The following is a 16,163-nucleotide window of genomic DNA, read 5'->3' on the forward strand; positions in this document are numbered from 1 at the left end:
ACGAAATATCTCCCTTTGGAGTGGACTTTGAGATTTGTAACTTTCTAGATCTTTTTAATGCCCAAACATACACACTACACACTGACTAAAATTAAAAAAGTGAAAAAGCATAATAGGACCCCTTTAACAAAAATAAATAATTTAATAAATAATAAATAATAATACAACAGCAACAACAGTAATAGTGATATTATTTCAATAATATTAGATATTTTAATCTATACCTGTATTATTCTGCCATTGTTTTTCCAGTGGACTATGACTATGACTTTGCTCTTGAACTTCAAATAGCTTCCTATATGATTTGAAGGTCAAAAGACCAGTTAAACCACAATGTTTGTGTTTATTACCAGGGAGGGTAGTGCACTCTTGATTTCTCGTCTCCCATTGGCAGTTCTGATCTGTGGCACAACTTTTACAGCTGGTCTTCTTGCTGCACACAAAGGATGGGTTATCCTTTGGACATGCCTCATACTCCATTATCCCACCCTGCAGACAGATTAGACATGTCAGAGCAAAGTCCCAGTATTATAAACTCATAAACTGAAATTTGTTCTTCCACACACTTTTCTGTAAGTCACGGCATATTAAATGTGGAGTCTTACCGGGGAACTGGTGCAGTTACTATGACCAGACACACAGACCGCAGCGCACCACTGGCAGCTGTTAGTGTTTGCTGTACAGCTGTAGCAGTCCGAATACTGGTCACACTTTTCACCATCTGCATCTGGAAAGCACACACATATATTAATGCTTACAACGCCTGTGGCGGTAACTGTGTATCCAGTGATGCCACACTCTGGAACAAAAGGTAAACATACAGACAAATTTGTTGTAAGTAACTGCATCTGACAGATCATTAAGAATATCTTCTATTCGGACAAGACTAGTTCATGTTTTGCAGAAATATTATCTTGATTTGGACTGAAATTAAATTGAGAATTACAGTTTCATAAAAAAAAAAATTACCCATCATTTCTGGCCTAACTCTGACATCCTCAAAAAAAGCGAATCCCACTCGGTTAAGAAGGCTTGTGTTTGTGAATATTGTATTTTCACAACACTGCTTTTGCCAAATAACTAAAGCTAACATTCTCGTTGAGTGCAAATCTTCTTACTGCCTGGTGCACCATCATGGATTTAGGCCTTTTTGCCAATTTTCTGGATAAAATAACACATAAATACTGCCTGCTGGTATCCCATAAGGCATAAACAACTTCACATCAATAAGGATAGCCAGCAGCCGGTTGCAAAATGATTAGGAAAACCCCTTAAGTTAAGAAAACTCATAATTCTTAGTGATAAATTCACTATAACTTTAGCTTTTCTCAGTATAATATTTATACATTTATTTGACCAATAACCATGTTTTTTCATTTATTCCTGTGATGCAAAGCTGACTTTTCAGCATCATTACTCCAGTCTTCAGTGTCACATGATCCTTCAGAAATCATTCTAATATGCAAAAAAAAAAAGCATTCTAATATGCTAAAGCCCTGTTTACACTAGTGCATTTTCATTTTAAAACGATCCTCGTCTACACTGGCGTTTTTACTGCGTTTCAGAAACGATCTCTATCCATCACTACACAACCGAAAACGCATGTCACATGACCATTCATGCACACTGGGCATGCGTGCACTGTAAACCACTGATCTATAGTAAATGTGTACACAGTTATTGTTTACACGGTCATCTTGAATGCGCAGAGCGAATGTGGACAGCCACGCCATCGTTTTCAAAAGTCTCCGTTTTGGTCCGTTTACACTGAAACGCAACCCCAGAGTTTCCAAACTAAAATGGGGTCTGCAGTGTTTTTTGAAAGTCTCTGTTTTCGAGGGTCAAAAACGCCGGAGTAGTGTAAACGACAGGCGGAACCATAGCAAAAGTTATGCGTTTTAAAACAAAAACGCACTAAGGGTAAACGTAGCCTAATATACAATAAAAAAAATTATAAAATCATTCTAATATGCTGATTTGCTGCTCAAGAAACATTTCTTGGTATCAATGTTGAAAATATTAGTACTGCCTGGCATTTTTTGTGGAAACGGTAACATTATACATGTCTTTACTGTCACTTTTGATCAATTTAATGTGTCCTTGCTGAAATTCTAAGAGAATTAATTTCTTAAAATAAAAATCTTACTAATCTCAAAATCTGAACAGTAGTGTAAATTAAATGTTTTTGCATTTAAGCGCAAGCCATTAGATTGAGACTTTTATAGAATCTCACATAAATGCAGTTAAGTGTAATGGATAAATCCAGACACTGCCACATAAGTAATAATTATAACTTAAAAACTCTGAAGAGTTCTAAAGACACACAGGAAGCAGATGTCCTCTTTGTTCCTATCACTTACACCCTCTGGGACTGCAGGTGTTTCTCAAGCCCTCGGTGTCATGGGGTGCCGCTGCGTCCCAGGACATACAGGTGGAGGTAGTGGAGTTCCACACACACTTCACGCTGGGCACAGCCGTCACACACTCCAGCTGCTCAGAGAAAGCAGCGCAGCTCGCAGGGGTGAACCTCAGCACATCGCTGAGCATCAGGCTGTTAAAGCCTCCATACACGTACATCACCCTGACACACACGCACAAAAACAGACAGAGATTAACCTCGAGTATCTCCGAAAGAACGAGAGAGGACAGGGAGAGGTATGAAGGGTGAGGAAGAAGCGGGCCGTGCGAATGAGGAAGAACATGAAAAGGAAGTTAGGAGGAGTGATGAATAAAGCGCATGAGACTGACAAGTCAAACAGCAAAAGCAGTGTTGTGACACAGCTCCCCACAGAGGGGTCACTCAGTGCTCATAGCGGCGCTGACAATGACGCTGGGAATTATGGGTAAGAATACAGATCACAGTCAAAATCTCACAGGAGAAAGTCTTCTGTGTGGATAAGTGCAGTTAGAAGACTGTGTTTGTTAAGCTGGCAAACTGAAGCACTAATAATGAGATGTGCTATTTATGGATAATGATTCTGCTTTATGAATTCATTTGACTAATCCGTATGGAAGGAGATTACAGGCAGATTTAAATATAGACTTCATATTTACCACAACACTGTTCAAACATCACAGAAATAGAAACACTTTTAAAAAGGAACAAAACTCATTACAATGTAAGCGTTAGTGGCCTGCTGTCAATTATCGGAGGAAATTATTTTGACTCAGTTTGTAACAAATCAAACAGCTTGTTTACAGTTTGTATGACAAGTTTACCGGAGTGTTTAAAAGCAAAAATATGATGTTCTTATTTGGTTAAATAACTTAAATGAATTATTCAGTGCAAATGGTTAGCATTTGAGCTGTAAATAAATTTTTTGAAGTGGGTTTGGTTTCTAGGCAGATTAACTTTTGGTTATGCGATATCCAAATGCAACCTGGCTACGTTACTCCCTGGTGATTTTTCATAAAATTTTTCCCATAGGTGTAGTATAAAGTATAGGTTTACATGGTCATAATATTAATTTAAAGACCTATTTTACATAGACAAGGCAAAAAGTAATTCTATCACACTTGTCCCATACTAACACAAAAAGGGTCATGACTATAATTATGAAAAAAATTAAAGTGTATAGCTTTTACAGTATTTTCAGTTAATGTACATAATGAAATTATTGTATTATTGTAAAAAAAAATGTTTCATTTGATTGTAGAAATTGAGGTATGTGTCTAATTTATTCTCGGTGGTATTCAAAAGCATGCCACAAATATCAGCAGAGTTCAAAGTTACGCTACTTTTCAAAAGTTTGGAGCGAGATTTTTTTCACTGCATTTATTTAATAAAAAAAATGTGAAAACGGTAGTATTGTGAAATATTATTACAATTTAAAATAACTGTTTTCCATTTTAATACATTTTAAAATGTCATTTATTCTTGTGATGTTATTAATGTAATTAAATGTACATAGTATTATAACAATAAATTATGCATAATTACATGCAAGTAACCCTAATCCAAACCCTAACCATATAGTAAGCACGTGTAGTAAATTAATATTACTCCGTACTTAAATGTATAATTACACTGTAACAAGGACACAAAATAAAGTGTAAACAATTTTTCATTGTAAATGTCTTTACTGTCACTTCCTTGCTGAATAAATGTATACATTTCTTTAAAAATAACTAAATAACTAAAACTTACAAACACCAAACTTCAGGACGGTAGTGTATATCATCCTAACTATTTAAAACAGTGCACATTATGTTTAATCCAAAACAAACTATTACAAGTGCGGCTGGATATTTTCACATACTGAGCACATATAAAGCATTGAGATTACCCAGTGTGATACACGGCTGAGTGGCCAAAACGGTTGACATCATGGTGAAGATCTGGATTGGGCAGAACGGTCCACTCATCACAAGCTAGAAAACAGAAAATGGCAGACAAAGTGAATCTCAGCCAGTGCTGCCAGAATACGTTTAAGAGACGTCAGTATAGAGAAGACAGAGCTCATGAATATTAATGAACTAAGACTAATCGTTGCTCAGTAATCTCCACTTACATTACCCAATTAATATTCATAAGTCCATCCTTCACATAAACTGATGACCTGTGCAGATGTGCAGGGGCCCTAAGGCACCTTTACTTGCACTCTAAAACTACATAACATTTCAATAACACACAATATGGGATAAAACTGAATGCTCCCAGTTCCCTGCATCTTTCTCGGCATGGTTTGTAAAATAAGCTCTTTGCATTTTCTGAGCTGACCCTTAATATCAAATCATCTCTTTCCTAGATGTTAAATAGAAGGAGTTAGTGGTTAATCTAACAGGAGTAAGAGAAGCATGAAGAGAAATGACTGCTATTAGCGCAGAATGTGTGACAAGTCACTGCCCCCTGCTGGCAAACTCTCTGACAAATCGAATTCAGCATCCCGGTGTGGGCCAGTGTAATTGAGTTCAGCTTATAAGGACAGATCAATTACCCTCAGGGCCAAGACAGGCCTCTACTTAATTACAGATTACCACAGCACTAGTCTGAATCTCAAAAGAGAAGTTGGCATGGGAAGAACAAGAGAAAGGAATTTAGAAGTGGAGTGATATACAATGATAAACAAGCAAACGCAGACACTTCTGATGTGTTTTGAAGCTTCCTGTGTATTATGCAAGCACTACAAACTCCTCAAAGATGTTCTAAATTTCTACCCACGCATCATATTCTCATATTCGAGAGCCACCATATTCAAGTGCTTGTAGTGCGTCTATTCTGACATCACAGCATCCCTCATTATCTAAATGAAAAGCGAGATAATAGCACCAGACAGGCATGTCTCCGATCCCTGGAGATTACAAAACTCAAATGTGTCACTCATGAAATAATGGCTTCAAGATCACACATCCTTCTGCAAGAAGCCCCCCTGATGAGTGTATTTCCGTCTCTAATGGCTTGCTGCTACACGCACAGAAATCCAATTACGGTTTCTGTGTGAGTGTCTCTTCTGCCGTTCAGTATTGTGAAAGACAGAGATATTATATAGATATATGATGCCATTTGTGAGAGGATGCAGTAAGTGAAAGATTTATAATGTAAAAAGTTCTAAAAAGTAGGCAAATGACAGTTAAATAAAAAAAAAACACACTACATGATCATATAATATAGTTATTTTGCTGGAAGGTGTATTACATTCTTTACTTCTAATTTTAAAAACTTGATGGAAGCAATATAAAAGTATCACAAATTAATTAAAGGGGTGCTTTAAAGGGGTCCTATTATGCTTTTTCCCTTTTTCAACTTTAGTTAGTCTGTAATGTTGCTGTTTGAGCATAACAAAGATCTGCAAAGTCACAAAGCCCAAAGTCCACTTCAAAAGGAGATATATTTTACATTATTACAACACCTCTCTCCCCAGCCTGGCACGAACGGCTTCGTCTGCCTTGGGAAAGCTAGCGTGTCTCCGACATAATGATAACAGTCAATGCCTTCTCTAGTGCAGCTCAACCAGGTCTCGTCCCATTCGTCGATATTTGTGATATCACAAATCCCGGAAATTATGACTTGTAGTCAAAACGAGTCGTTTGTCGTAGTTTTTGAAAAGTGATTTCTGTTCAATAAAATATCTCCTTTTGAAGTGGACTTTGAGCTGTAACTTTGCAGATCTTTTTTATGCTCAAACAGCAACATTACAGACCAACTAAAGTTGAAAAAGTGAAAAAGCACAATAAGACCCCTTTAAAGGCCTATTCATTCAAGTATGTTCAGGGTGAAAATTTGGTGCAATAAACATTTTATTTTGAATGAATTCAGACCAACACAAACATTCACATACCATAACATATTTTTACTGCTAAGAAAACTGGGAACCCAATAAGCATCCACTTTTTTTTTGGTCAGCCAGATCAGCTGCCGGTACATAAGACTTGCTGCTGCTCACGAATAATCTATAATGCTAAACAACAGTGCAGAGCAGAGGTAAAATCCACAATTGGCTCTCTTGTCTCTGTACTCTTATATTTGGTTTTGGGAATACAAAAACCTGAACGGCAGTTTTCTTTTCTATAAGCGCCACCTACTGTCAGAGAGTAAATCTGCATTTTCATTCAACTCATCGGCTGTTTTTTTTTTTTTTTTACACAATAATCTGAACATACAAATCGTACGTGAAAATCGGACAAACATTTGAGTTGGTGTGAACACGTCTTTACAGTAACATTATCTTCAATATAAAAAATAAGACTTGAGAGTAAAACCAACACCTAACATCACATTCTCATGTTTCTCAGTCCTACACAGAAGTATAAAACACTTGTGGTTTGAATATTCAGGTGACAAAGGAGGTGTCTGGTACTCACCTATGCTGTATGCTATGAAGTCTGAGGAGAAGCACTTCGCACCGTGGCTCATTGAGGTGTCGTTGTGCGTGTTCCCTCCAAACATCAACATGTTCCCGCCAACAATCACTGCCGTGTGGAGGTAACGGAAAAAACCACTGTCTCTCAGAATCAACCTACAGATTAATCAGAGACATCATTAGCGGGAAACTCAGAGAAAGCAAAAAAACTGAGTCAGACTATGTTCATAGTAGCATGCTAGCATACCACTCAGAGACCATGTACATCACACCATGTGTGCGCTTTCTCTATGAATGTACACTACCATTCAAAAATTTGGGTTGGGCAAGATTGTATAAATGATTTTGAAGAAGTCTTATGCTCATCAAGGCTGCAAAAAACAATAAAAATTAAATATTACAATAAAAAAACACTAGTAGTTTTAATTTTAATACATCAGAAATATTATTTATTCCTGTAACTGCAAAGCTGAATTTTCAGCATCATTACTCCAGTCTTCACTGTCACATGATCCTTCAGAAATCATTGTAATATGATGATTTGTTGCTCATTTTTTTCAGAAGTTCTAAAGAACAGCATTTATTTTAAACTGAAATCTTTGTAAAATTGTAACATTATATATGTTTTTACTGTGACTTTTGATTAATTTAATGCATCCTTGCTGAATAAAAGTATTAATTTCTTTAAAAAGTCTTACAGACCTCAAACTTTTAAATGGTAGAGTATTCTATTTCTGTTTTGTTAAATCAACCACTATATAAACAGAATATCAAGGAGGTAATATTATTTCATTTATTACAATATTGGGTTTTAAAAAAATGCAAAATAAGCAGGCACTCCATTTTAAAGGGGTCATATGATGCGATTTCAATTTTTCCTTTCTCTTTGGAATGTTACAAGCTCTTGGTGGTTCTATTGTAAAGTTGGGCATTTTAACATGGGGAGACTATGGGACTGATGGTCTATGGAGCCTCTAGCGGTCAGTCGATGAATTGCAGTTTTAGTCACTTCCGTATTGGCTTAAAGCGAGAGACCGGTCATTACACCAAATACACAAAATAATCATCAACATCATATGACCCCTTTAAGCATAGCCTCGAAAAATAGTCTGTTATATTAAATTGTGCAATGCCACTTAACGTACCACATTCTCTTGTCCACATCGTAGCGGTACAGGTCTCCAGCCAAGCCGTATTTATTGGCACTGAAAGCTTTATAGCCTCCATGGATGTAGATGGAGCGGGTTTGAGGGTCGTACACACTGCTGTGCCCATAGCCACCCTGAACCAGCGCCCCACGAGTCTCTAAAACACTCCATGTGTTTTTTACTGCAAAGGGAAGAGTGAAAAGTACAGGATGAGAGTTAGTGAAGAAAGAAACAACTGGTTCGCCTGAAAAAAAATATTTGTGATGTTGCTCTTCCATTGCAACACCAGAGGGCAGTAGAGTAAACACAATTACTGCAAACACACCAGAACCGGAGGAAGAACTACATTAGTATGTATGAAATTTTGAGTCAAAAGTCTAATTGAATAAATGCTTGTTTTCCCTAGCAGGGGTTTTGAATGTTGATTTCAAACCACATGGGAATCCATTCACCTTTAGAAACCAAAGTGAAAACCAGCCCCAGTCTCCACTCTCTCGCTCTCTCTCGCTCTCTCTCTCACACACACACACACACACACGAATGACAGCAACAATCAATCATGAAAACAACTGCACAATTTTTTTTCCCAACTTCAAAACATTTTACACCGACTGAAAACTAATATCAAAAAGGGGCCTCATTTTAATTTTGTGATGAATGACAGAGTCAGTCTCTGCGGTACCTAGCGGTCTGATGCTTCAGATAGAAACTGGGTCACAACTGTTCACTGTGACTTTCAGTCCGTGGTAGCACTCAACTCTGAAAAGGATTAGGGTGCTTTCACATAGGATGAATTCTTCCTTTTAAACAGCTAGACTGAATGAAACAGAACACAGTTGTCCTGAGGCCTGTTTTTAAAAGACGCTTTTTTCTTGTTTTTAAAAAGAAGTTTTTCATAAGCCATCTCAAAAACATAATGTGCATGATGCAAGATGCTGAAAAGGAAAACGTGGTGTAACAGCCATGTATATGAACAGAAACCAGTAATTAAATTAAAGAAATATCACAGAAGGATCTGCAGTACTTAGTTGATTTATCTGTCGAGTAGGGCTGGGTGATAGAGCTAAAAATGTATCTCTCAATATTTTTGCCAAACTTACTCTTTATTCAATCCTTAATTTAATATTATTATTAAAATTATGGCAGCAATATTCATCATAACGCCCAGCCCTGTGCACTACTGACCAATGTTGTACTGCTGCACTTGGCTGATGTATCCGTAAAGAGGGCAGTGTCCGAACACGACCAGTATGACGGGCTCCGATTCGTCGAGACGGACAGTGTGTGCAGAATGGCCCACGACGGCATACTGTTCTTTAGCATGCGGATTCAGCAGAACCCACGACTGGTTCCGCGTGTGGAACACCCACAGTTCTGATGTCACGTTTCCTGTGGAGTCAATCTTCCCACCGTACATGTAGATTTTATCCTGTATGCATGCACACAAAGACAAAAAACTCATGAAATCACTGTTCTTGAGAAACAGCTCTCAGTTCAGTGTATGTAGGGAATGAATACAATGGACTGTAATTAAGACATTAGAATAGAAGAACACCATTTAACAACCTGTCATCCATTAACAAACCTCGTGCAGGGAGAGAGAATGACCGTAGCGTCCAGTTACAGAGTTGACAGACCAGTTTAACGACATCCAGCTTTGAGAGGAGATGTTGAACCTGAGGAATAGACACAGAGTAAAGGAGAAAGTGAAGCTGCAATCCTGTAAAGTTATTATGCTCCAGTGTGTCTTGGTTAAGTGAGTGTGTGTGTGTGTGTGTGTGTGTACTCACGCAGTCACCATCTGGTAGTGTGTGTAGTTGAACACATGTCCACCTATCACCCACATCACGTCTTCATGAACCAAAGCCTTATGGGATGCCCGCGTCAAGCCATGCCCGCTGTATTCCTCACGTGTCCAGAAGGAAACATTTGCTGGTACAGTCATTGAACAGTCCAGGCCTAAAACACACAAACACACGTACTTTAATAGTTAAGCAGTGGAAGTCAACCTTCATTCAATTTACTTAAAATAAAATGGTTAATTGACTAAATTTAAAGAATTATAAAACCATAAAATTAAAGATACACTAAAGGGCTGTGCTTGAAAATATAAAACATTACAGGAAACCATGGAGGAGCTTGAAACATGAGTCAGTGTGGCTCAACCTGTTGTTCACAGATTGGTGATTATTAAACACTTCCACAAGAGAGGAGAGGAGACCGAGATGGACAGAGCTCAGATATGAGAGAGAGACCTACACCTTCATGGCTCTGAGCAGCAGTGCTCCCCCTAAAACTGAGGTTTAGTGGCTGCTTGCCATTACCGGAATTACAATTAAAAACAGTTCATGTCTTCATTGACCTTGCAATTACAAGTTAGAAACTCACAATTATGAAACCTCAGACTTGTGATGTAATATACAGAGTCAAAATAGCAGCAGCCTCAAACAGTTATTAGTTGTAAGGAGGAACACATTTCTCTCATATGCCATTTTATTGTAGCTGATTCTACCTGGTTCACTTTTCTTAGTATTTCACGGTTCTCGTGGGTACATTTTAATGTTATAATAAGCACTGCCATAGAATCAAATAATTATTGAGTTTGAGGTGGTGAACACAGTAGTCTGTGAGTAACTGGGTGTTTCTTCAACTATGGGCATTTTGGCCCTGACAACTAGAAAATAAACTTTTTGAATATCCCTGGAGAAAAGAAAAAAAAAAGTCGAAAGGTAAATTTCATAGCTAGAATTTTATGCATCCTAAACACATAAAATTAAATAATGCTCAATAGCAGCTTGATTGGGAATGGCACACAATAAAATATTCTATAATATTAACCTTTTTTAATTTTCTGTATTTTCCGCACGCATCATATGACGCCACAACTGTGGAATAACCATTTCTGAAAAATTGCTCTAGATTAGTTTCAACCTATAAATATAGAAATGGCCAATTATTATTTTGCTCTGTTTAGATTATCTTAGTCATTTTTTATGATTGATTTTTAATAGTAAAAATATAAAGTCTGGGTTTCGGGATAAGAGTAAAACATTAAAATCAATAAATAGGCTAAAAGACATTTGAGAAGGTGCTAATATAAATGATGTATGAGGATAAATGATAAACAAGGCATTTTTGAATACACAAATTCACTATAGTAACCACTAAATTTTCAAACTTACTGGTTCTTCTTACAAAGTCATTTTTGCTTACCTTAAATATTAACTTTTGGCACATAACTCACGGCAGCCAATCTCTGTTCTTTTTTGGTACAGGCATGATATAGACATCTAGCACTCTTTGAAGTCACTTAAATGTGTGCCAATATGTAATTTTTTATAAATGTACCTGTAGTTTTACTAGTGGTTAAACGGATCGTAGTTGATCCGTGATTCGTACGGACCAAGCCCCACGGTCCGGCACACATGTGATCCGCTTAACCATAATAGAAGGAAAGTTTGTTGTACGTTTACACACGCAAGCGATTTTAAAACATTCTAGTGAAAGAAAAGGCGAAATGGAACTCGATTCGTTACTCGCGCGCTGTTTTCTATCACAGCCGCACAAACATGAAGCTCGCACATGCAGAGAGGCGCGTTTGACTGCGCGTGAACATCGAACTGAACCATCTTTCCTATCTCATTCACTCCTTGCCTTTGAACAGACGCATATACTAGAGCAGTGTTTCCCAACCGGGGTGCCGTCTGTCGAGAGCAGGGGTGCCGTGTAAAAAATGGTCACGTGGTGTGACGCTCTGCATATTATCCCGCTCTATGCGTGTGCGCTCCGCTCAGTCGCTCCACTCGTATACCGTTCATGCTCATCGGAACAGCAAAGTCCACTCAAAAATCAAGCTGACAGGAAACATCGATGTAGTACAGTATTGTTTCTGTCTGCAATAGCCCTACTGTGTTGTAACATGGTATTGAGATGCACCTGTACACATACAATTATGACAAAATACCGATCTCGACAATCTATTGTGACAAATGCTGTCTGTTGTGTCTTAAGTGAACGAGAACAGCTGAGAAAGAAATCGGATGTGTATCATTAGGCTATATTGGATCCATGCATCAGGTCTTAAAGGGGCAGCAGCCTAATAAGGATGGGGGACAATGTCTTGTATAAACAGGCTAAATACACACTGGAAAAGGAGATCAGAGTGGCAAAGTGGAATTATTCTGAAAAAATAAGGATTCAATTCTCTTCCAGTGACTCAGCATCAGACCAGTCTGTCTGAAATCCTGTGCTGACCAGCTGGCCCCCCAACCGTGGGATTTGTGATCCGTTGAACCACTAAGTTTTACACATTTGGCTTATGAGAGTTGATCACAATCAAGCGACGTATAAGAACACAAGCTGTTCTCCAAAATACAGCCCTGGGACAAACAGTATCAGTACACAGAGTCCTGTCTTTCAAGCAAACCCAAACAACACTAGAGGCCGCAAGATTGAGACAGAGAGATCTGTACTCAGCGCTGTGAGAGGCGAAGAGGAAGAGAGCCAGGAAACAATTAGTAAAGCCCCAAAAAAAATCTACAAATTCCCAGAACTGTGAGCGAATTACAAAACATGTATAAACAAATTTGATGATGAACAGCTTCCTTAATGACTCTTACTTAACTAGAGGTCGACCGATATGGCTTTTTCACTGGCCGATGCCGATATTTAGAAATCAGGGCAGCCGATGGCCGATATATGATGCCGATTTTTTGGGCTGATATGTTTGGCTGATTTTCTTTTCTTTTTTTTCCCTTCATCTCATAAAAGTGAGTTTTGAGAAAATGATTATTGCAGGGTACAAGATAGTAATAGTAGTAGTAGCCTAATTCAGAGTAATAATACATGCAGTGCTTGCATGTTTTTTCCCCCCACAAGAATACCAGCATGTTCATCTTCTCTGGTTTAAGAAGCGGTCTTTAACTTGACTTTTGCTTGAAAACCATCCATCGTTTCCTCAATATGCGTGTCATTTTTGCTGTAGCTGAGTAGGTATACTCTCTGAGCGCTGTTTCGTTATGCTTTCAGTTTCGTTTGCCCTTTGATGTTTCTCATATGCAACAGAAATTGAAGCGCTTATGAGTTGACCAACGCGGTGGTCACACCAGTGCGACCGCACACAATTTTGTCGCACAGACAGAAAAAATGGTCGCAGTCTGGAGCCCTGCATATTAAAGTTCATAAGTGCAGCACTGCTTTGTTTACAGCAGAAACCAAGAGAACACTTTAAGCGCCACCTGCTGGCAGAGAGTGAATCTGCGTCTCATTCAGCTCTGCTGTTTCCGTTTCATGCAGATATTTTTTATGCATAGTTTCACAAAACTGAAGTCAAACCATTCTGTTTTTGCTTCAAATTTAGAAATTATACAATGTAATTTAGATTAAAAACTGCTCATGTTGCATGTAATTTCTCATTTAAGGTACCCTAAATGCCACTTCGGCGGCAACAACAATACTACAGCGAGAATAAAAGTTGCGCCGCCTTTAAGTGAACATTTGGGCGGTGTTATGCAAATCTTCCCACATCATGCAAGTGCTATATTAGTATATTATTATAGTGTTATATTTCAATTTCACAAAGAAACGTACAGTATTTTGTCTAAGCAATAATAAAATGACATTTAATTTATAATTTGTCAAATCTCATTTTGTTAAAAAAAATCGTGAAATCAAAATCGTGAATCAAATCGTGAGTTGAGTGAATCGTTACATCCCTACAAATAAGCACTGCGTTCACAAACGCTACTTTATCAGGCCTTACAGGAAACACGAAATGAAAATGACACCAAAGCTTTTCTGAAGACGCTCGGTTCTTTTCAAAGATACATTCATATAAAAACACCAGCGATGCATTTTAATTTTGAAACGTGCAGTGATCAGTTTATTCAACGATAAGTCAAATGGCCAAGTGATAACAAAAATAAAAAAGTTAACACATATTACACAGCCTGCTGCTCATAACTGCGCTGGCCACGAGCGATGACATCGTGGATGCTATTGTCGGACCTACACACACATTTCATGAGGAAAGTTAACGTGCACATTATAATCAGCCCAGATGTTTCATCTAAATTGCATGTGTTTCTACTTTCACATGCAAATGACTTGTTGCACTTATGAATATGGTAACTTTCCAGCATCAATTCTAGTAGGGTAAAACGTAATTATGCTTTCGAAATGGTCTGTTTTGCCCTGCCATTAGCTGAAGCTGTGTGTGAACATTAAGCGGCTGCAGAGTGTGAGTTGCTCCGTCTCTCACGCAGCCAGAGAGAGATTCTCCGGTGTTCCGCAACAACGCTTAGCTGCCCGCAGATGCACCTGCCTATAAATCGGCCTAATTTGCAGCACAATCGGCCGATGCAGATTAATTAAAAAATGCCAAAGACCTCTACTCTTAACGTCATAGAGCTTACGTACAGTATTCCAGCCGCTAATGTATATACTGTACAAATTATTAATGTCATGTCATTCTCACGATAATGATAATGTAACCATAGCAATAGAGACTAAAAGTAAATATCAATGCACACAACGCAAGGTCGGTCAAAGAGCAATGTGTGATGATGATCACCAAAACTCACTCTCAAAATGCAGTCCTGAAATGCATCAATCTTGTTCATAAATTAACTCTCTGTTAGAAGCATGATTGTCCAGTAGCTTACTGTCATTGCTGTGCTTGAGCCAAGCGACAACTCACCTTGCCATCCTGGTTTGCACTGGCAGCGTTTGGCGGCGCTGTCACATCGTCCCCGCAGAGGGAAGCCACAGTGAGAGGAGCAGTAGGGCACATCACAGGCCTCTCCTTTCCAGCCGTCCTCACATACACACTGCACAGAGTCACTGGAATTCCCCACACGACACTCCCCACGATCGGAGCAGTTATTGGGGCAGGTATTTAACCTGGGTAGAGCAGAAAGACACAGAGAAATCAATGCAACAGGAAATCCCACATCTGCATTGATAAACTAAAATGTGTGCAAGTGTGCAATTGCTGCATTACTGGCAGAACTGCTTAAATAAGGATCGTTTCTGGTCTTCCATTGTTTCCATTCCAACGATTTCCTGCTAACAGCTTACTTCAGGTAGCCCCACGCCATTGGCCAAGACTGAAGTTGATATGTCAGACTGCTCAATCAAAGCAAAGTTCTGATAGAGCCAACATGTTTACAATTTTCAGGAACAGTGTTGTTATTGTTAACTAGGGCTGGATGGCATTAAAGGAAAACCTGTTAAATAATGTGATACAGCATGCCATGCAAATTAAAATACATTTATGCTATGAGTAACATACTTGTTTAATATTTTTTGGCACTAAAATGTTAAGTCAATTCTCTGCTATTTGTGTCAACCTAAACCTTTCTTTGTAGCTTTCTGAAGTATTAAAAGCATTTCACTGTTGCAAGTCCTTGCAAAATGCATATCGCAATTTGTGCAATTGCATTATTTTGATATATGTTTCAGCCCAGTTGTTGACCAAAACTAAAACCCATTAAATCATTTTCATGAATTGAAATAAAGCTGAAATGCAAATTTAAAATAATATTTATTTAAATCATATTTACATTTATTTCATACAATGAAAAACATGGCAACATTTCATATTATCAAATTAAGTTAAAGTACTAAATCTAAAATGCAACATGAAAATATAAAAAGCTAATTCAAAATATTATATGAATGCTAAAATAACACTGTTCAGGTAGTCAACCTAAAAATGGTGTACTTGCAGTGTCTGCATATTAGACCATGATAGAAAATAGGGCTGGACGGTATATCGATTTATCAATATATTTTTTTATAAGCGATATGGTATGAGGCAATACCGCTTATATCGATATACAGTAGTTTGATACGAGCGCATCTGAATAATAGCAGAAGTTGCAGAGTGAGCTGCTGTGAGGAAAGTGCATAATCCAGTTTTTTTCTAAACACGAGACATGCTTCATATTAAGGGCTTTAAAATGACTCCTAAGATATAGTTAATATGTACAGTTTAACGCGGTTCGCCCCTTCAGATGCTCTGACAGAGACTCTACTTGTTCTGTTTGAGATGTGCTGTTTTCCTCAGTGCATAACTTACATTTAATATATATTCTCCATCTGTAAACGTTAAAAAGTCATTTCCATTTTGCTGTCTGGAGCCTTCTGCATGCGATTCTCTGCTAAACCTCACAGACTTCAGTGAACGAGCACCGCCACATGCATGCACGCCAAA

General features: G+C 38.1%; 1 protein-coding gene across 1 annotated transcript in view; it reads right to left on the bottom strand.

The window, feature by feature from the left end:
• LOC107693325 (attractin-like) overlaps positions 1 to 16,163 on the bottom strand; it is a 114,142-nt gene that overhangs the window by 95,143 nt on the left and 2,836 nt on the right. The window contains exons 3-12 of the mRNA XM_016492664.1: positions 14,646 to 14,848; positions 9,739 to 9,907; positions 9,534 to 9,624; positions 9,134 to 9,377; positions 7,946 to 8,129; positions 6,802 to 6,956; positions 4,287 to 4,371; positions 2,361 to 2,581; positions 606 to 727; positions 351 to 489 (exon numbers count right to left, since the gene is read on the bottom strand). Of these exons, the coding sequence (XP_016348150.1) occupies positions 351 to 489; positions 606 to 727; positions 2,361 to 2,581; positions 4,287 to 4,371; positions 6,802 to 6,956; positions 7,946 to 8,129; positions 9,134 to 9,377; positions 9,534 to 9,624; positions 9,739 to 9,907; positions 14,646 to 14,848 (1,613 nt within the window). The remainder of the gene's footprint in view (positions 1 to 350; positions 490 to 605; positions 728 to 2,360; positions 2,582 to 4,286; positions 4,372 to 6,801; positions 6,957 to 7,945; positions 8,130 to 9,133; positions 9,378 to 9,533; positions 9,625 to 9,738; positions 9,908 to 14,645; positions 14,849 to 16,163) is intronic.

Source organism: Sinocyclocheilus anshuiensis, unplaced genomic scaffold (assembly GCF_001515605.1).
Source record: "Sinocyclocheilus anshuiensis isolate Anshui unplaced genomic scaffold, SAMN03320099.WGS_v1.1 scaffold1078, whole genome shotgun sequence".
Lineage (NCBI taxonomy): Eukaryota > Metazoa > Chordata > Actinopteri > Cypriniformes > Cyprinidae > Sinocyclocheilus > Sinocyclocheilus anshuiensis.